The following is a 22123-nucleotide window of genomic DNA, read 5'->3' as shown; positions in this document are numbered from 1 at the left end:
TTTAAAAGTTTAAACACAAACCCAATGCTATATCATACTAAGTTTTTTTTTGAAAAAATTAAATACCACAACAAGAAAGTCATATTTTACTTGCAATAAAATATTGAAAAAAAGTTTACCTTAACAAATGTAGAGGCTTTCAAAGCTTGTAATTCCTGCAAGAGGCTTTCCTGTGAGACAGCCTTTATGCGCTCTATAATGACCCTGCAATCTGCAGGCTGAAAAAGAATTTAAGGCAATGCATATAAATGAGAACAGTGATTAACTATTCATTATCTTTGATTGAGTAATTACAAGTAATTGTACCTGTTTTAACATTATGCACTAGCCGATTAAGGAGGGTGGGGGGAAGGTGCACACCTGGCTTGCGCTCCCCCTAAAAATCTTAAGTTTGCTTTTTATGTCAGTGTTGGGGCAAAAAAGTAATAAAAATTGCTCAAAACTCATTGTTTCAGAAGTAGAAATGGTTATAATTTTCAAGAGGAAGTACCGTATTTTCTCGACTATAAGACAGGGAAATTGGGTCCCGATTTTACCCCCAAAGTAGGGGACCCGTCTTATAAGCGGGTCGATAAAATATTAAAAAAAGATTCAAGTCAAAATCAGTAAAATTTTACATAGGGTATTCGTCTATCCAGCATATCGTCTGCTGATACAAGTTTGGGGCAATTAAGTAAACAACAACACGAAATCTCTTCACCGCGCGTGCTCTGACGTCACACAGTGTACCATTATATCTGCATTTTTTCTCATGGCGCGTGTCAGTATAATTAGTTTGACAGATATATCAAATCAATAAATTGGAATCTTAATATGATGTAGGTACCTAACTGTCAATTTGATTAAGCAAACAAATGACAATGAGAATATGAATCCTTTATGTTTGTCGCCAATCAAGGGACAATATTGCCTAAAGCATTATTGCTAAACAAACACCTATTCATGCCTCAGCTTTTCGCAGTTATGTTATTGAAGCCATTTATTTTGCCGAAGAACTTCATTGGTGTCTTCAATAAAAAAAACTAAAACATACATATGTTGTTATTGATGAATTATTACAATTCCGATAAGTAACGACCTGTCCTGCAAACTTATGTACTCATTTTTAACCTACCTCCAAATAGAGAGCTCACAGTTGACCGCCATTTTCTTTGAGTAAAACAAAAACAGTTACCGCGAAAGTCGATAATTGTCCGTTGAGCTTGAACATTTTTACACATTAGGAAGAATTTTAGCATTTTAGATTTGCTTAAAAATTGACCCCGTCTTATAAGCGAGTCGAAACAAAAAGCACCAGATTTCATGGGCAAAGTTAGGGGGCCGTCTTATAAGCGAATCGCCTTATAGTCGAGAAAATACGGTACCACCCGTATCCCTTTAGTAAAGTGATGGTAAGGTTAATTCTTAGTGATTGCCCAAAGCTGTTTGAGCTGAAAGATGAATGTTAATGTTGGAATCGAAATCCGGGTTTAACATGCATGCATAAAAGTTTTGCAGGTTGTCACCATTTGTTTCTTGTTTTTGAACTCTCAAAATGTCAACATTTTCCACTTCTTTTCATAGCCTTATCAAGCTGTTATAGTTATAAACGTCTAACAAAGCCAATATTTTTTACTTTGCAGCCTGCCTTATTTTTATCTCCGGTACACTCCTCTCACAACTTCCACTTTTCGTTTTACTCTGCAGATTTTCAGCATCGTGGACGCAAAATATAGTTTTACTCTATCCACTTTCCTCGGTGTTTTACTGTCTCACCCTCCGCGACTAATCAGTGGACCAAAGAACTACCATTGCCGTGTTTCTCAGAGGTGTAAACACCGCTGAACTCCGAGGAAACCAATAAGAATCTCCTGGTATCTATCTACATTTTTTGCAATTGCAAACATTCCACAAATCAAAAGAAGGCTAAATTTAGCGCGACCATCACTACGAAATTTGCAAATCACTTGACTTCCACACTGCCAAAAATACTATATTGCTTTATATACTAATAATTTCCAATTATCAACTAAGAAGTAATGGTTTAAATAGCTTTTTAATTAAAATATTCATACTTACCCGATTATTTTCAATAAAGTATTTCAATTGAAAGGGAAATTGTATTTATTTGAAGAAAAGGAAGATATTAAGACAATAGTACTTACAGATTAAATCAGTGATTTTTATACCACTGAACATGAGTTACCTTCATACTTTTATAACGTAATATTCAACAATGAAATGAAACTATTATCTTGAATGCGGAAACACCAATGATATGTTACACAATATGAGGTACAATTAGCAATGATAAAAAAAAACAAAAAAAAACACATGCTATGGTGATTTTAATAGTGTGGATAACAACAGGCAAATTACTATGCTGATGAAGGTTAATGTTAAAACTACAAATATGAGTTCAAAGGTAAATTAATAGCTGAACAAAATATAGATGTACTATTACAGAATAAGTTTTCTGTCCTTTAAGGAAACAAATGCTAGAAAGATCAACTAATTTTGTAAATAAAATAACTTCAAATGCAATAATAATTTCAACAGTAGCAATGCATTAAATGTGGCGTTTCACTTTGAGGTCAATAAATCAACCCGATCCGGCAATCCCCGTCGCTACCCATCTGTCAATCAAACCCTCCACGGAAATCAAGCAACGCCAGTGAAACTTGACAAGGAAAACGGCTTACTTACTCGGCAGAAGTCTGCGGTTTACTTGTAAAACCCTCGGAGTTACCGAGGAAAGAGGAACTTATGCGAGGAGTGGACTGTATTTATATGTATTCAAATTTATTTGTCTTCAAGACCGGAAGCTCCACTCTCTCCTGATAAAAAGCATATTTTCCCAAATTATTGGCAGCTGTAATAGTCCCTGAAACAATCCCAAAGACTGAAGAGATCAAATTCCCGGACTTAATAATTGGAAAAAATACAGCCCAAACTTATTCTTATTTTTTGTTAAAACAACTAATGGAAGTGTTCAACATAATTAACAACATTTAACGTAATGCCAGATATCTCTGATAGTGCATGTGCTTTCAGAATGCCGCATAAATGGTAACTTACCACTTCCGAAGAAGCCTTTTTCAGCTTTGTTTTATCTATCTTCATTTTGGCATCATGCTGAAAGATAAACTATCTAATGTAAACATAACCCTTGAAAAAATAACTCAAAGAATAAAAAATGAAGTACGAACTTGTGAAAATATGCGCGACTAATACATAATTTATGTTCTTTTTTCCAGAACATTTCCAAAGAACATGGCGGAAACCGAAAGCATGGGCGTGAAAAACCGGTAACGGGGTCTTGGCAATTGTTCAAGGCTATAGTTTATGTTTATCCGCGGTTGTCATTGCTTAACTGTTACATGAGACTATGTAACTAGAACTGCAAAGGGCCAAATTGAAGATAAAAGTTTAAATTCGCAAATTCACCTCCAGACGGCTGCCATGTTGAATTTTTCAAAGACCCGGATGTTTATTTAGTCAAATCGTCTTTACGCAAACGGGATTTGCACGTGCATTATCAACAGGCCTTTCGAGTTCTAAGGCGACAGCATCGCATCAAGAACTTAAATATATACGATCATATACATGGGACGACTACTACAAATCTGGCGCGACTTTTTACTTGGTACAACTTATCATGTACTCCAAATGCCGTGTGCCCGTTAAAACATCTTCGTTTTGAGAATAAACCATCCATGCTCTGGTAGTCAGTCTTATTCAAACAATTGCAGTTCGTCTACTCCCATTCTGTGTGTTTACACCCCTCCCCTCTCCAACACGATCATACAATAGACCTAGTCTAATCCGCGCAAAACACTTCATTTTCAGAAAATGGCTTGTGTTCACCAAGCCGGACAAGTGGGTTTCCTCCGGCTACTCCGGTTTTCCTCACATCACAAGACTCCACTCTCGCGTAACATCGTGCCAACGAAAGTGATTAATATAGTGTTGTTATAACTTGTTTCACAATCGTTGTAAAATATATATGGTTATTAAAACATAAACATAAACATTTTCAGAAAACGCTCAAACAGGTATAGCAGAATACATTTTTTTATCGTGGAGAGTATGCCCCGGAGCCCCCCTAGTACACATGACACACCTCATTAAGTCCAAGGGTCAGCTCCTGCTGTATAATCCGTTTCCGGTATTACGGTATTGATGGGGTTCTTAAATGAGTTGTTTTCACACGTGAAGGAAGAATTCGTCGCATTTTTGACAGAAACCATGTCTTTTATGCTTATTTATTTATACACGTCGAAGAAGGACTTTATTCTTAAATCGCTGTCAACTCGTCAATGTCATAAAGCAATATATACACACGACTTTGCGGGTTCAACTTAAATCTACCTACTAAAGCAATTCCGGGGGTTGGGGTGTACGTTTATATATACTCGCATTCGGGCAAGGCCCATTCGTCGAGTGCTCCGATAAGAATGTGAGTCATATTTATTTTTTCATAGTGCTCAAACAGATTGTAAGCCTGGTAAGAACTACCCTGGTTCGTGCACGAGTGTATAGCACTGTCACATGGGACTCCCATTTCACCCTGAATCTAGCTTAATGTTTATCTTTAATTGTGAATTAGAAAAAGAGAGTCACTTCATTGTATACACCATTGGCCGTTCAAGTGCGGACAATGGATACTTGATGGTAACACCCCTTAAAGAACAGCTGCTCCTTCGCCGGATGAACTACCACATCAAACAAATACAACTTCTGTATTTTAGGTAGGCCTACCATTCTCCATACAGTCTGCATGGTAAATTTACTTAGTAAATGCACGCATGCCACTGAACTGAAAGTCTACTACGACGGTGAGTGCCTTTGTGGCTTGTCCACACTTTTATGCCTACATGTGTGTGCAGTTAACAATCATAGAATGTTTGTTTATTCTTTATTAGTACATGTATATGCAAATACAATAAGTCAATAACTAGATTTTACAAGAGTTAACATTTTGCATTAATAATAAATTGTAGTAAAAGCGGTCATGTATAATCTATACGTGTATATATATTCTTCATTACGTACGAAGAATACAATATCTACATACATATTTTGATAAACGCCTAGAAACATTTTCCATTAAATAACCTATATATATATTGCATAATATGCATATTTAGAAAATGATCTCTTCGATCTTCAACAATAACACGATGCGTCAGTTATCCACGTATATTAGTTATGATTGGAGCGTGACAGAATGGATCAGTCATGCCCCGCTTATTCTAAGAGGGATGTTCTTAGATGGCTACACCTGCATATAGCACAATCGGAAAACCTCGGCCTTTTCTCATCGAAAACAACCTCGGATGTATATGGACGGTTAACAATATCAGAATTCGTTACATTTAACTACGCTGCAAGTAGATTGCGTAGTATTTTCAATTTAGCAGTTAGGCCAAAGGACTTTACTCTTAGGAATCATTTTTTATGCAATAATACACTTTACTGTGAATCATGATTTGAAATTAGTGAATACAAATTACACGTTATAACACTACATTTAATAGCTACAACATTTGTATTATAGTTAATTTTACGAACTACTTTTACTAATTAACTGGCATACATCTGAGGTTTTCCGATTGGCATATAGCAAAGGTACATGTACATTATTAGTTTTGTGTGCAATATTAGTGATCGTCGTCATCCGCATACCCAGCCGGCTCTGAGGGATATGGGTCAGTATCCGGGTAATCCGCGATCCCTGCTCGGGAGGGGTCATAGGGCTGTGTATCTCCACCGTAGGGCTGCGTGTCTCCCCCGTACGGCTGCGTGTCTCCGCCATATGGTTGCGTGTCTCCGCCATATGGTTGCGTGTTTCCGCCATATGGCTGCGTGTCCCCGCCATATGGCTGCGTGTCTCCACCATATGGCTGCGTGTCTCCGCCATATGGCTGCGTGTCCCCGCCGTACGGCTGCGTATCCTGATAGGGCCGGGTATCCCCTCCGTATGGCTGTGTGTCTCCCCCGTATGGCTGAACATCCGGTTCCGGTTGGTATGGTTGAAGGTCTTGGGGCTGATACGGTTGAATGTCAGGCTCAACTTGCCCTGCCGGGTTGTAAGGTTGAATATCCACATTGACGTCAACCTCGCCCGCCGGGTATGGGTCATAGGGCTGTACATCGTCCTGATAGTACGGTTGGACATCGTCTTCCACTCGACCTGCAGGCTGGTTGTTACCCATGTCTGCCATAACAAATAATATTGGTATAATGGCTACATACATTGAAAATACAATATAAAACGGCCCGTTTGATACTTGCATACTTTTCCTCATATACTGTTGTAATACATACCATACATAATGGACGCTTTGTTCACAACATAGTTAAAGTTAACAATGTTGTTAACAGCGTCGTTGTTAACTTTTTAAACTTTACTTCTCTGACAGTTTCATGCACACACTTGTGGTCTACAGTACTTCTTAGTTCTAACACATACTGAGAAAACTGATTCAGCTGTGCTTATTTTATTTACATACTAAAGCACATATTAACATACATGTATTTCAACTTTAAACTTAACAAACATGCCGATTGGACCAATGTTGACTTTGACGTAACTCTGAACAATCGGCCAACTTTTTTTACAATCGCTTGTAAAATAAATAAACTTTAAACAAAACCATTGGTTAATAAAACTACAGTTTCAAATAACTACCCGAAGACCACATTCACATATCATACTATGGAAACGTCCAGGTGCCAAAGTGAAAAGTATTTTCTAGTATACTATCTCCTAATTATGACTAAGTAATTTATAACTATGAGTTTGTATCTCATAATTAGGAGATAGTTAGTCGTAATTACTGCTTAATTACAGTCGTACCCCGTTGGCTCGAACTCGCTTGGCTTGATTTCCTCATTGGCTCGAACTGGATGTAAAGGACCGATTTCGTAATACTGAAGGTAAGCATTCCCGCTTGGCTCGAATTTCCCGAGGCTCGATGTACTTTTGCCGGTCCCTGGCACTTCGAGCCAACGGGTTCGTCTGTAATGCTTAATTATTGCAAAGTATCTCGTAGTTAGGACTTGGTAAGTCATACTTATGAGTCAGTTCCTCCTAATTAGGACATAGTATACAGGAAAATATTTTTCACTTTGGCACCTGGACGCTTCCATATCAGTTAAAACATGTTAATTAAAGTGACACTCTTATTCAAAACCAATACATACAAAGGCAAAACATAAATTTGACTGATAAACCTCTAATACTTATACCATAATGCAATTATGGAAAATATTAATTAGTGAAACAAGATTGTAACCGTGTACTTAATAGCAGAAAGCGCAAAAATATTAAATGATTGGTGAATGCTAAAATATTACTGTGATCTACTATAGTCTCCTAAGGCAGAAATACCGTGTTTTATGCACATTTCTTTCAAATTAAAACCGGTATTCTTCCTAAGAACCATTGTTTTGGACATTTATTTATCCCTAAAGGAATATTAAAACAATATTATTAATTGTGGTGAATCTTATTTGGGAGTATTTGCATCTTTCAGTTAATTCATTTTTTTAAATTTTATATAATTACATATATGCATATAATTAAGTAAATACCAGTACCTATGTCTATATTAACGGGAGATGGGGTGGGTGGTGTAACGTCAATGTTAACGTCGACAACAGGAACCGGGCCACTATAGGGGTCAGTTGGATAGGTCGACCCGTAGTCAGTGTGTTGTCCTAATGAAGACATGAAAAACAACAAGGCCAGATTACGCGAACGTTTGCTATTCCTGCATTGTATGGTTTACTAGTATGTTTACAATCAGTATCCAACGGGAATTTATCTCGATGCTTCCCGGAGATGGTCGAGTTGTTACGATTGGTATGTTTACTTGAAGAGTTATCTTTAAAAAACCCGGTAAGAATTGCTTTTAGGAACTTTTTTATGCTATAACAGTATTTTTTCCCTGCAATTTCGATATCATAAAGTAAAATTATGATAAAATATGTGTTTTCAGATGCATTACCGGGAAAACTAATTTTTGGTCCAAAAACATGAGCGAGTCACTTTAATGCAAATACATTGACAAACACGGCAACACAATAAGTCACATCTTGATTTTCTCCTCGGAATAGTGCACGGAGACTAGGAAACTTATACATATTTAAATGGTTACGGATACTTCTCAAGTCGCATCAACCTTTCTTCGAATGGAACATGTATGAAAATCACTCATGCATTTTAGCATGTAGATGAAACTAGTAGGATTAAAAAATATCTGTACCAGTTACAATTACGTTGTATTGGTGTCTCCTTCTATGAACAAACCAGCAGTGAATTAATACGGCGATAATACAGACAAAGATGAAAAATCCAAGGACACCTCCGAGTACAATTAGTCCGAACTGCCTGAAACGAAAAGAAACGGATATATGCATGCATATGTCTAATTTTCAACAAATTATAAGGATTATTTCTCTCATAAATTCAATGCTGTTTCATAGGAAAGTGTTTTGTGATTGTTATTTTACTGTTGGACTTTCTTGTTGTTGTAGTTGGTGTTGTAGTTGGTGCTGCTGCTGTTGTTGTTGTTATTGTTGTTGTCAAAGCCTCAAAATTAATATACATGAATGTAATCAAAGTGTTCTAAAATACAACAGTCCTACAATACGTGAATGTTTTTTTATATAGTTTTTGGTCCATCATCATCATCATCATCATCATCATCATCATCATCATCATCATCATCATCATCATCATCATCATATCATTATCATCATCATCATCATCATCATCATCATCATCATCATCATCATCATCATCATCGTCATCATCTACATCATCATCATAGCAGTAGTTGTAAGAGTAGTAGTAGCAGTAGTACTAGAAATAGAATTACAAAAACTTCAACCAACGTCATTCTATAACCTGTGTACGCAGCAGTACGCGTGATGAACTGTTCCGCAACACCCACTTTCACATGACCGGTACTTGATTTTACCGAACGTGTCAAGGTAACTGCACCTCTGATCCGCTGAAACAGGGGCTGAAAAAATAATGTTAATTAAAAGAATACATACCGGTTCTTTTATCTAATTAACTGTGTAATCTTAAACTAAAGAATAATCCTTCTATTTCGTTGCTTGATTTAATGAAATCAATGTTTATGTCGAATTCTCTATATAGTCATTTGATTACTTCATATTTCAAAATAGAGATCACTCTATATGAAGAGAAAGAACAACAGCAGTCCATGTGACGATGACATGACATTCAAGTGCTTAAGTTAAATATACAAACACGCAGTTTAAAGTACACAAGATACTGCGTTGCTTGAAACTATTCTCAGTCGTCTAGTGTATTCGTATATCCAATGCATGCCACATGATGTATTTTATATATTGTATTGTCCACTTCATTCACGGTATAGATGTGTTATTTATGTCACGCAAATCCGATTAGCTATATCGTTCTTAGTTCCATTTAAGACCAATATTGAATACCACCCTCTGCTTATGATGATACAAGTTGTATATATTTAAAAAAAATAATAACACGTATTATAGTAGAAATATTTAATGAAATACATTCATGGTAAAGATGTATAGAAAAACGGGAAGCAGAATTGTTCAGTGAAATTCGTTCATGGTAAACATGTATAGAAAAACATGAGTAAGAAATGTTCAGTGAAATTCGTTCATGGTAAACATGTATAGAAAAACATGAGTAAGAAATGTTCAGTGAAATTCGTTCATGGTAAACATGTATAGAAAAACATGAGGTAGAAATGTTCAGTGAAATACGTTCATGTTAAACATGTATAGAAAAACGTGAAGCAGAATTGTTCAGTGAAATTCGTTCATGGTAAACATGTATAGAAAAACATGAGTAAGAAATGTTCAGTGAAATTCGTTCATGGTAAACATGTATAGAAAAACATGAGTAAGAAATGTTCAGTGAAATTCGTTCATGGTAAACATGTATAGAAAAACATGAGGTAGAAATGTTCAGTGAAATTCGTTCATGGTAAACATGTATAGAAAAACATGAGTAAGAAATGTTCAGTGAAATTCGTTCATGGTAAACATGTATAGAAAAACATGAGGTAGAAATGTTCAGTGAAATACGTTCATGGTAAACATGTATAGAAAAACATGAGGTAGAAATGTTCAGTGAAATTCGTTCATGGTAAACATGTATAGAAAAACATGAGGTAGAAATGTTCAGTGAAATTCGTTCATGGTAAACATGTATAGAAAAACATGAGTAAGAAATGTTCAGTGAAATTCGTTCATGGTAAACATGTATAGAAAAACATGAGGTAGAAATGTTCAGTGAAATTCGTTCATGGTAAACATGTATAGAAAAACATGAGTAAGAAATGTTCAGTGAAATTCGTTCATGGTAAACATGTATAGAAAAACATGAGGTAGAAATGTTCAGTGAAATACGTTCATGGTAAACATGTACAAAAAAGATAGCAAGAAAAATAATCGAAATATGTTTTACCGTAAATAAAGACGTACACATAAGTTAAAATGCAATATACATTATAGAGAAAGATCAATTTACCTGTAAAATAGATTAAAACCAAAAATATAAGTTCATTGATAAAAACATCTGTGCCCGAACTAAATTTACTTGACATGGTCGTTGGTCGTTTAATGAAAACACTTCAAATTCAGGATCCTTTTTGATTTCAATCTGGATTTCATTTCCTCAAATGTGATAAGATATTGTTGTGTCTAGAAAACGGATATCCGAACACTTAGTGTTAATTTGCATTTCAAAATACATTTATTTTTGTTGCGATAATTTTGAAAAACAATAACTGAAAAAAAATTCTACAACGACGATAGCAGCAGCAGCAGCAGCAACAACAACAACACCACCACCACCAACAACAACAACCAACACGATATCACCACCACCACCACCACCACCACCACCACCAACAACAACAACAACAACAACAGCAGCATATACAACAACAACAACAATAATGATAATAATAATAATAATAATAATAATAATAATAATAATAATAATAATAATAATAATAATAATAATAAAAATAATAACAACAACAACAGTACAAACAACAACAACAACACAATGCCAATCAATGAGAGACCCGTATATCGTGAGTTAAACTGGACTCGAATGTTCAAGACTTTGTCAAGTGTAAGTAAATTGCGGCGTGTTTTCTTTTCCATGTGTGGCTGTTTTGGATGATGACACTGCATCCATAATGATATCGACGTGTATTTTGTTTTAAAATGTACGTGTGTGCGCTTATAACAAACAATAACATTACAAAAAGTCGCTAGTTGTTGTACACTTTCTCAACGCGAGAAATGAGAGTCTTGGACTTTGTGGTTATTTCATGCTTAAAACTGCTCTCTCACAGATTGACCGTTTTGACAACTTTTTTATTTTTTGTTTTCGAATGAGCCATGTTTTGCGTAAATGGCTTGAAACCAATATACAAGACTGCTAACAAAAGATCAGATCGCAGTTTTTCATAATCACTTTCGAAAATTGATGCTTTAAGCGTTACTAATGCTATAAGAAAAATGAAAATTTCGGCAGTTTTTCAATTAATTGAGCTCTATAAACAATCTGTTCTAATCTGGGTTATCTGATATGACTGCTTTGAAGGCATTGATACCAAAATCAGCTGATTCTGAGATAAAAACTAAAAAAAATAAAAAAATGTCAATCTGTGAGAGTGCAGCTTTAAATACTGCATTTTAAATTATATTCATGTACAGGTCGTTTTTATAGACTTATAAATACTGTTTACAATATAATTATGGTGTGTGTATATAAATATATATATGTGATTGCCCATAAAGTTTAAGTGTTATCAAGTGGCCAAGAGACATCATCGCTTTTAATTAAAGGCACAATTGATAACATATGATGTTGTTGTTTTCTAGAAGCCATTGTCGTAATTCTCAGAATTCGAGGGAAAGGGCAAATAAAATGATTATATCAACTATGAGCGTGATGTTCTTTTCACATTAAAACGGAAATAAACTTCCTTTTGGTATTGGTCACATGTTTATGCGCACTTATCTTCTTGTTCATTTAGTCAATGGTACCCCTTTAAAGCGGAAATGAATCAGTCGAATATCCTGTTTCTGTTTGCATGTATATTATAATATATATGTAGGTGACGCTATTGTAAACAGAAACCGTCGATTAAAATGTCTTTTTACAACATATCGAGAATAATATCTGGCATATTCCTGGGTATGTATTGTTTTCATGTTAAAATTATTAAGATTATAGAACAACAACATAAACTTTATGAGAGAGATAGTTTGTCAACGCAGCAAACAACCTAAGACTTCGACGTTAAAATGTATAGAAAACATACACGTTTATAGAATGTTTTCGTTCTTGTTTTGGTTAAATCTTATTTGGACATGTCAAATGTTTGTATTACGTGCAGTGGAAAATTACGTTTATATTGTTGATTGGTGTATTTAGATCATGTACCTATAAATGTGTTCCTTGTTGCCATATGTTTTGCCTATAACAACTGATTTTCTGCTTGTCTTTCTCCAAAGCCTTGCAGCTAGGATTGGCAGACGCAGGATGGAGGTGTAATTACGTTACCCGTAGCGGAGTTTACATGAAGTTGTATTGTCCGTACAGCGAGTGTTGCGGAAGCTACTACTACTACAAGTATTGCTGTAACGTAAGGTCAGTGCTTAAAGGTGTTCCTTACAAACGCATTACATATCACAAAATTCTGTATTAGTAAAAACGTTACCAGTATTGGAGGTAACATGGTTATGTATTGTCCGTACACGCAATGCTGCGGAAGCTACTACACTTCAAATTCAGCTTCTACTACTACTACTACTACCACTACCACTACCACTACCACTACTACCACCACCACCACCACCACCACCACCACCACCACCACTACCACTACCACTACCACTACCACTAGAAAATACGTTACCAGTACTGAAGGCTATCCATGACTCTGTATTGTCCGTAACACCAAATGCAGAGGAGGCTACTGCTATTAGAATCGAATAAAAATGAAATGAAAGGTTAGTGCCAAAAGGTGTACGAAGCGAAATATTTACTCATCATATAATTATTGTTTTACAGCAAATGCGTAAGAAGTAGCATGCCTATATAGTTTGCTGCGTACGTTAGAGGTAACGGAGAACGCAAATCTACCACTGAATACGTAGTTTTATCCAGTTTTAGGTTTTCACTATCCATTAACACTGTAGGACAGACATAGCCATGGCACACGATGAATATATTTAGCAAAGAATTAAAATTTGATTGATAGTTTGTATTTTTAAGTTGTTTCGCTTCCGGTCACTTTACAACGCATTTGAGGTATTTCGGTTTTAAAGGAAAAAACATTGTTTCCTTATAAAAAATAAATTATATTTGTCTAAACATGTACATGCGTCTTTATAATTAGACGATGATTGATTTTTCTTTATATACTAATATATTTTCAGTCCCGTCGGTACGATAGTTGGGGGTGTGGTCGGGTTTGTTGTGTTCGTCGCCATCATCGCGTCCATCGTCTCCTGCTGCATGTGCGCTTGTTGTCCTGTCTATCGGTACCGGACACAGAGATCAAACGGGCTGATAATCACGACTGGAGCAAACTCTTCTGGTAAGTTGTTAACCTGTGAACGTGGGATGGGGTTATAGCGGATGTACACCAGTCTATAGACACAGGGGACACATCTTCTGGTAAGTGCGTAACACGTGAAGGTGGGGAGGGGTTATAGCGCATGCACACTGGTCTATCAGTACCGGGCACAGCGATCAAACGGGCAGATAATCACGACAGGGGCAACATCTACTGGTAATCGGGTAACCTGTGAAGGTGGGGCGGGGTTATAGCGGTTGTACATCAGTATATTGACATAGAGTAAGCATCTACTGGTAATCGGGTAACCTGTGAAGTTGGGGCGGGGTTATAGCGGTTGTAAATCAGTCTATTGACATAGAGTAAGCATCTACTGGTAATCGGGTAACCTGTGAAGGTGGGGCGGGGTCATAGCGGTTGTAAATCAGTCTATTGACATAGAGTAAGCATCTACTGGTAATCGGGTAACCTGTGAAGGTGGGGCGGGGTTATAGCGGTGTAAATCAGTCTATTGACATAGAGTAAGCATCTACTGGTAATCGGGTAACCTGTGAAGGTGGGGCGGGGTTATAGCGGTGTAAATCAGTCTATTGACATAGAGTAAACATCTACTGGTAATCGGGTAACCTGTGACGGTGGGGCGGGGTTATAGCGGTTCTAAATCAGTCTATTGACATAGAGTAAGCATCTACTGGTAATCGGGTAACCTTTAAAGGCGGGGCGGGGTTATAGCGGTTGTAAATCAGTCTATTGACATAAAGTAAGCATCTACTGGTAATCGGGTAACCTGTGAAGGCGGGGCGGGGTTATAGCGGTTGTAAATCAGTCTATTGACATAGAGTAAGCATCTACTGGTAATCGGGTAACCTGTGAAGGCGGGGCGGGGTTATAGCGGTTGTAAATCAGTCTATTGACATAGAGTAAGCATCTACTGGTAATCGGGTAACCTGTGAAGGTGGGGCGGGGTTATAGCGGTTGTAAATCAGTCTATTGACATATAGTAAGCATCTACTGGTAATCGGGTAACCTGTGAAGGTGGGGCGGGGCTATAGCGGATGTAAATCAGTCTATTGACATAGAGTAAGCATCTACTGGTAATCGGGTAACCTGTGAAGGTGGGCGGGGTTATAGCGGTTGTAAATCAGTCTATTGACATAGAGTAAGCATCCACAGGTAATCGGGTAACCTGTGAAGGTGGGGCGGGGTTATAGCGCATATGCATCAGTCTATTGACACCGGGTATAGCGTTCGAAACACAACATCAACTGGTAAGTGTGTAACCTGTGAAGGCGGTGTGGGGTTTTAGCGGATGAAGACCAGTCTGTAGACACTGTGTATAGCGTTCGAAATGTTGGATCATCACAACTTATACATCTTCTGGTGGTAATTGTGTCGTTAGGGTGAGGTTATAGTGTATTTATTTAAACGCATAAGTTCCACATTGGAAATTACAGTTGGTTAAGTATATTGTTACCGTGACATACGGTAGGACGGTTTGATCACCACTGGCGATACATCTAAGCTTAAGTTAGCATCTTGTTAGGGTGGGGTTATAGTCTATTTATTAAAACGTATTTGTTCGACATTGAATTAACAGTTATATTGTTATCGGGACATGTGCTCCGACGGTTGTGCGCAATGTGGTAGAGCGAATGTACGCGATGTGGTAAAGCGAATGTACGCATTGTGGTAAAGCGATTGTGTGCAATGTGGTAGAGCGAATGTACGCCATGTGGTAGAGCGAATGTACGTTATGTGGTAAAGCGAGTGTGCGCAATGTGGTAGAGCGAATGTACGCCGTGTGGTAGAGCGAATGTACGCAATGTGGTAGAGAGAATGTACGCCATGTGGTAGAGCGAATGTACGCCATGTGGTAGAGCGAATGTACGCAATGTGGTAGAGCGAATGAACGCATGTGGGGAACATGTCGTACTTTTAGAAGAACGGACAACATACACTTTGAATACTGAACACATAGTTATAACATTTTTTTCTGTTTCAGCGCCAACTAATTACAACACGATTTCAGGACAGACCCATACCGCCCAACCAGCTGGGGGTCACATGGTCCAGCCAAACCAACCACCCCCGTATCATAAATAGGCACCTTTTTTCCGGGCGCCGCCGGTATACAAGGTTATGGCGATTAATAAATTGCCTGTCTCGTATATCATTGAATGTCATATGTTTCGCCCTGTATTGAAAAATCCCTACTATAATTAAAACTTTGTTTGAAAATAAATAGAGGATATTTGTTTATTTCAGTGTAAGATCGTATTTTATTTCACGAGTGTCATATAAAAACATATTTTCACGAGTGGGGCGCCCCTCATGCATAATTATAGCTGTCAACTTTTCTACTTTCGGTTTGCTGAGAAATAGTTCTCTGCTATTCATTCTTATTGCTTAATATTCGCTCGTTTTTTTATTGCAAAGCTTTATGAATAGTAAACATGAAGTATTATTAGTGCACTAATGTTCCAAAAACTAATGAAAACACTTTTTATCTTAACCAAATTACTACGCCGCTATTTATAGAATGAAAATTTGGAAGGTCAAATGTGTTAGCAAAACAAATGTGGATACTCATTGGATTTTAACCATTCTTCTTAGTTTAAGACTGCATATACGCGTGTTTTAAAGTAAGTTAATATTCAGTCATCTTACTGTCAGAGACCAGTCTGTTTCGCTTTAAAATGTTTGTTTTCCGGAAGAGTAAATGCCACGCTAGTTTGTTGACACATTTTGAGATGTGGATGGGGTAAAAAATATCGGATCTATCTGTAAATTGTTGTGTGAATTCTCCAGGATGCTCATTTTACGTACTACAACGGTTAACAGTTCAAAATACATTTGAACGATGCTATAAAATTTTATTTATGTTCGAACAGTTGTTTTTGTCTGTAATTTGTTTGGAATGAAAGCAAATGTTCGAACATTCAGCTTCAAAGATCAGTATTTAATGTTTGATAAACGGGATAACCGGTGATAAACGGTAAGTTGTTAATTTCCAATTATATATTTATTTAAATTTATAAAATATTTCTTTATTTTTTTAAACATTTTTTGACATAATTTACTGAAGTCCAGTGTTCTGTTTTGACCAAGGCAAGTACATGTAACAACAAAGGATTTTAAAAGTAGTTCTGATTTTTTTCACTGTTGTTATTTCACTGTTAAAACCCCATATTTCATCGTAAAGCATGAAAGAAACATGTATCAAGATATTCATTGACAATTCATGCAATGTCAGCTGCGAGGGATTAAAATACATATTTCTTTCAATTTGTTTTTATTTTAAGTATTGAATAAAAAAGATCACTTAGACATTTGTTCTTCATAGTTCACATACTGTAGTAGCATAAACACATGATATGATAAAGCAAATTAAGGTTTCAAAATGTTCTTTCATTAACCGGCATTTTTTATTCTTTTTTTTTTGTCTAAAACATTATATTTGTACCTGTCATTTGTATACAATCTCCGAAATGGCGATTTATTTCAAAACCAATTCCAAATAATACCGTTTACTTATTTTAAAACGTGCTGACCTAGATTACGTCAGAGCTCGCGAATCAAGGTACTAGAATCAAGATGGCGGCCTAGTTTCAGTGTCTGTACTCTGTTGACATTATTTACGTGAACTTTTGACCGTTTGTTCTTAAATACTTGTGGAAATATGGATAAATAAATGGCATGTCTGAAAAAAAATTTTTTTTTATTTCATTGTTTTGCTCAACTTTATTATTTTTTATTTTATTCCTTAAATCCGCGAATCATGGTTAGTCGAGGATATTTTAGATCATAAATGTGCTTTATATTTCAAACACTTTTTTATTTGTCAATGTTTTCTTCACGGACTTTTTACATTATTTATGTTAATTCTGTAATATTTGTATACACTTTTCTTGAATAAAGTATGTATGTCCACATGGATTTTAACATCCCTATTCCAGCAGGCACACAACATTGTTTCAACGTTGAATATGATTCCGAAGTTCAACCAATTTACAGCCATAAACAACCGACCTGTAGACATAATTATGCCCCCCCCCCCCCCCTCGAAGAAGAGGGGTATATTGCTTTGCACAGGCATGTCGGTCGGTCGGTCAAAGCTTGTCCAAGTGATAACTCAACAATTCCTGGACGTATGGTCATCAAACTTGACATGAAGGTTGGGCCTGACCATTAGATGACCCCTATTGATTTTAGGGCTTATCGGGTCAAAGGTCAAGGTCACAGTGACCTTTAATGGTAAAATAATTTTAAAGATTGTCCGAGTGATAACTCAACAATGCCTTGACCTATGGTCATCAAACTTGATATGGAAGTTGGGCCTTACCATTAGATGACCCCTATTGTTTTTTGGGGTCATCGGGCCAAAGGTCAAGGTCACAGTGACCTTGAATGGTAAAAGGATGTCCGAGTGATAACTCGACAATGCCTGCACCCTTGGCCCTCATTCTTGACTTGGAGGTTGGGCCTGACCAGTAGCTGACCCCTATTGTTTTTGGGGCTCATCGGGTCAAAGATCAAGGTCATAGTGACATTGAAAGGTAAAAGGTTGTCCGAGTGATAACTCAACAATGCCTGCACCCATGGCCCTCATAACTGACTTGGAGGTTGGGCCTGACCAGTAGATGAACCCTATTGTTTTGGGGGGATCATCGGGCCAAAGGTCAAGGTCACAGTGACCTTGAATGGTAAAAGGTTGTCCATGTGATAACTCGACAATGCCTACACCCATGGCCCTCAAACTTGACTTGGAGGTTGGGCCTGACCAGTAGATAACCCCTATTGTTTTTGAAGGTCATCGGGCCAAAGGTCAAGGTCACATTGACCTTGAATGGTAAAAGGTTATCCGTGTCATTACTCGACAATGCCTGCGCCTATGGCCCTCAATCTAAACGTGGAGGTTGGGCCTGACCAGTAGATGAACCCTATTGTTTTTGGGGGTTATCGGGCCAAAGGTCAAGGTCACAGTGACCTTGATTGGTAAAAGGTTGTCTGAGTGATAACTCGACAATGCCTGCATCCACGGCCATCAAACTTGAATTGGAGGTTGGGCCTGACCAGTAGATGGCCCCTCTTGATTTTAGGGGTCATTGGGCCAAAGGTCAAGGTAACAGTGACTTTGAACGATAAAAGGTTGCCCGTGTGATAACTCAACAATCCCTGCGCCCATGGCCCTCAATCTTGACTTGGAGGTTGGGCCTGACCAGTAGATGACCCCTCTTGATTTAAGGGGTCAGAGGTCAAGGTCACAGTGACCTTGAAAGCAAACTCGACAATTCCTGGACCTATGGTCATCAAACTTGACATGAAGGTTGGGCCTGACCAGTAGATGACCCCTCTTGTCTTTGGGGGTCATCAGGCCAAGGTCAAGGTCACAGTAACCTTTAACGCAAAAAAGTTAACAAATCTTCTCCCAGTGATATCTCAACAATGCCTGAATCTATGATCATCAAACTTGACATGTAAGTTGGGTCTGAGCAGGAGATGACCCTTATTGATTTTAGGAGTCATTGGGTCAAAGGTCAGGTTCACAGTGACCTTGAATGCCAAAATGTTTCAAGTGATAATTGGACAATGCCTGCCCCCATGGCCCTCAAACTTGACTTGGAGTTGTGTCTTACCTGTAGATGACCCCTTATGATTTAAGGGGTCATTGGATCAAAGATCAAGGTTACAGTGACCTTGAACGAAAAATGCTTGTCTGTGTGATAACTTGTCAATGCCTGCACCCATGGCCCTCAAACTTAATATTTAGATTTTAGGTGACCAGCTGATGACTACTATGGATTTTGAGGTCATAGAGTCAAAGGTCATGGTCATAACACACTATATCCTCAAACTTTGAATGGTCATAATCTTAAAACTGCCTCAACGGCATACAATGTTAGCGACAAATCATTTCGGTCCATGCATATTTCATTCAATTGTCCATATAATCTTAACAACATGGCGCTCGGGGGGGGGGGGCATAATGTTTGACAAACATCTCTTGTTATATCATAGTTTAGAATATTGTAGTAGGTTACGGAATGTTTGACAACTGCCTAACACCGTCGCTGACCGATGGACAAAAGAAAGTTATGACCAGAGATGTTTACAAATGCCAACTATGACAATGGACAAAATAATATAGTGAAAATCATGTGTTTGATTTTTAGCTTGGAAAACGTGAACATGTAAAATGTATTCGTACGCGGGACTTTTTCGTTTCGTACCAAAACAGTTTCGTACCCAGTTATTTTGGACGCTTCGTACTAATCATACCGTTCATTCGGAACTCCTCGGCCATTTTTATCGAAAGCAACGTTGTTTGCGATAAAAATGGCCGCGAAGCTCCGACTGACCATTATTATGTTTTTAGACAAATCGTACTTAGTGGAAAATTTTCTATGGACGTTTCCAAGCCACTGAGATGTTAACCTTGTATATCTCTTATCTTCTGGTCCTTAAATACATCGATGGATGAACTCACCGCTCAGCCTAGTGACTTGCGTATGACTTGCGTTTTCTTTACAATCTAAATCCAAAACACAATTAGTTATCTGAGGTCCTTTAGCGGCTGTTTCGATTGAATCAATAATTGAACGTTTCTGGAGATTTGGAAGAAAAAAAAACATATCAAGGTGATACATTAAGACAAGAAATAGTTCACAGAGACTTGAATGTATGATGCAGATCCCACTGACAGCTGCCCTGGCTTACTTTTAATAGTTGCCTGTGGCCTCAGCTGGGTAAAATCAGTCTTGATAATGAAAATAAAAAAACAACAATATTTTATGGGCTGCTTATCACGCCATGGGACACTCGCATCGGCAGCAGGCGTCGAACACGGAAACGCCAGGACAAATTCTTTACACCACATCTGTAAACAAATGAAACTAGACTATTATGTATATCTTTTTTCTGTTAAAAAATGGCGGAATTTATCAACATTGAAAGGAACTTTGTCAACATTTGAATGTTATGGCTAATGTTTGGGGTTGTTCAAGCATTTAGCTGTCATATATGTTGACCCGGGTCGGCCAAAAAGCGAAGCTTTCAAGAGAAATTATTCAATTTGCTTGTTAAACGGTGCCCCTCAGGGCCCGTCCTAAGTACGCACATCAGCCGTCGAAAATACAGACCAAATTACACATTTGGCTAACACAAACGGCGAAGGAAATAGTTCGGTATTTAATGTTTTCATTTATCTATGTATTCGTTACTATAAAATATATCCTGGTCAGAGCAAACGATGCTGATTCAAACGGATAATATCAATGAAGACTTTATTGCAAACGGAATTATGTACTTAGTTGTATTAAATTTCCATTGAAGAGATCAGCTTTACGACCAGTCGTATAGACTGGCCACGTTGATTATGACGAAATAAATATGATAATGACAACTCACAAGCGGACTCACCATTGCAGAGAACAGATTTACGGCAAGTTATGTAGACTGGCCACGTTGATTATGACGAAATAAATATGAGAATGACAACTCACTAGCGGACTCACCATTGCAGAGAACATATTTACGGCAAGTTATGTAGACTGGCCATGTTGATTATGACGAAATAAATATGAGAATGACAACTCACTAGCGGACTCACCATTGCAGAGAACAGATTAACGCCAAGTTATGTAGACTGGCCATGTTGATTATGACGAAATAAATATGAGAATGACAACTCACTAGCGGACTCACCATTGCAGAGAACAGATTTACGGCATGTTATGTAGACTTGCCATGTTGATTATGACGAAATAAATATGAGAATGACAACTCACTAGCGGATATGCCACTGCATGGAACAGATTTACGGCAAGTTATGTAGACTTGCCATGTTGATTATGACGAAATAAATATGAGAATGATAATTAACTCACTAGCGGATCGGGGGGGGGGTCACCCGGTGCGCCCCCAACACATTAAACGTCCACGTTTACTTTTAATTTCAATGTAGGAGAAAAAAGCAATAAGCTTGGTACGCCCACAATGCACCATTTCGGACTAGAAATTGTTAAAACTTTCCATGATGGAGTAGTACCCCCAAACACCCGTGGCGTCACTTTAAACCAACTCAATTTCGGTTGGGAGGGAGGGGCGCCAGTCATACAGGTTACACTCCCAAAAGTTACACCCCCCTCTAACGTATAATCGTGGATCCGCCCCTGTTACTGGTTATTTATATATCATTAATAATTATGCCAAACGTTATGTCATGGTGTTTATGGTATGTATAAGAAGGGTGGACTTTACAAAAGGAGAATGTCAGGGTTTAAGTTTTGACATTATTTTAATAAAATATTAAAATGTGAACGCTGCACTCTCACCGGTTGACCGTTTTAACAAAACATTTATATTTTTTGTCTTGGAATCACCAATCTTTTTGAAAATATCTGGAAAGCAGTGATATAAGACTGGTGACAAAATATCTGATCGCAGTTCTTAATAACTGAATTGTTCGAAAAATGAAGTTTGGTGGCTAAAAGCGTTAATAACGCTTTAAT

The 22123-nt window shown here is 37.5% G+C and overlaps 3 protein-coding genes across 12 annotated transcripts in view; 1 reads left to right on the top strand and 2 right to left on the bottom strand.

Annotated features, from left to right (window-relative positions):
- The window catches only part of LOC128218453 (E3 ubiquitin-protein ligase HUWE1-like), a 98046-nt gene extending 94318 nt beyond the window's left edge, over positions 1-3728 (bottom strand). For 6 of the 7 annotated variants that reach the window (XM_052926121.1, XM_052926124.1, XM_052926122.1 and 3 more), the window contains exons 1-3: positions 3623-3728; positions 3058-3114; positions 120-218 (exon numbers count right to left, since the gene is read on the bottom strand). In XM_052926121.1, coding sequence (XP_052782081.1) covers positions 120-218; positions 3058-3114; positions 3623-3697 — 231 coding nt within the window. In that variant the 5' untranslated portion in view covers positions 3698-3728. Of the gene's footprint in view, positions 1-119; positions 219-3057; positions 3115-3426; positions 3465-3622 lie in introns of those variants that run through there. The other variant, XM_052926127.1, reaches the window with a different exon arrangement.
- Positions 3729-4880: 1152 nt separating this feature from the next.
- LOC128218245 (uncharacterized) lies at positions 4881-10697 on the bottom strand. Of its 4 annotated transcripts, none has more exons than XM_052925857.1 (5): positions 10541-10696; positions 8897-9014; positions 8253-8377; positions 7585-7704; positions 4881-6199 (listed from the first exon to the last, which is right to left on the bottom strand). In XM_052925857.1, exons 1-5 carry the CDS (start codon positions 10614-10616, stop codon positions 5643-5645), a joined length of 996 nt encoding a protein of 331 aa, XP_052781817.1. In that variant the 5' UTR covers positions 10617-10696; the 3' UTR covers positions 4881-5642. The 4 variants fall into 4 exon arrangements, with proteins under 4 accessions (XP_052781817.1, XP_052781816.1, XP_052781819.1 ...); XM_052925856.1 differs by lacking the exon at positions 10541-10696 and adding an exon at positions 9167-9303 and having other exon boundaries at positions 8884-9014; XM_052925859.1 differs by lacking the exon at positions 7585-7704 and having other exon boundaries at positions 10541-10697.
- A 1369-nt stretch (positions 10698-12066) lies between these two features.
- On the top strand, positions 12067-17543 carry LOC128218612 (protein shisa-4-like). Its single transcript, XM_052926321.1, has 4 exons — positions 12067-12226; positions 12547-12682; positions 13474-13634; positions 15616-17543. Exons 1-4 carry the CDS (start codon positions 12181-12183, stop codon positions 15714-15716), a joined length of 444 nt encoding a protein of 147 aa, XP_052782281.1. The 5' UTR covers positions 12067-12180; the 3' UTR covers positions 15717-17543.
- Positions 17544-22123: the final 4580 nt, after the last annotated feature.

The sequence above is a fragment of the Mya arenaria genome, chromosome 14 (assembly GCF_026914265.1).
Source record: "Mya arenaria isolate MELC-2E11 chromosome 14, ASM2691426v1".
Lineage (NCBI taxonomy): Eukaryota > Metazoa > Mollusca > Bivalvia > Myida > Myidae > Mya > Mya arenaria.
Note: the sequence above shows the minus strand (reverse complement) of the source record. Positions and strands in the feature narration are given on the sequence as shown.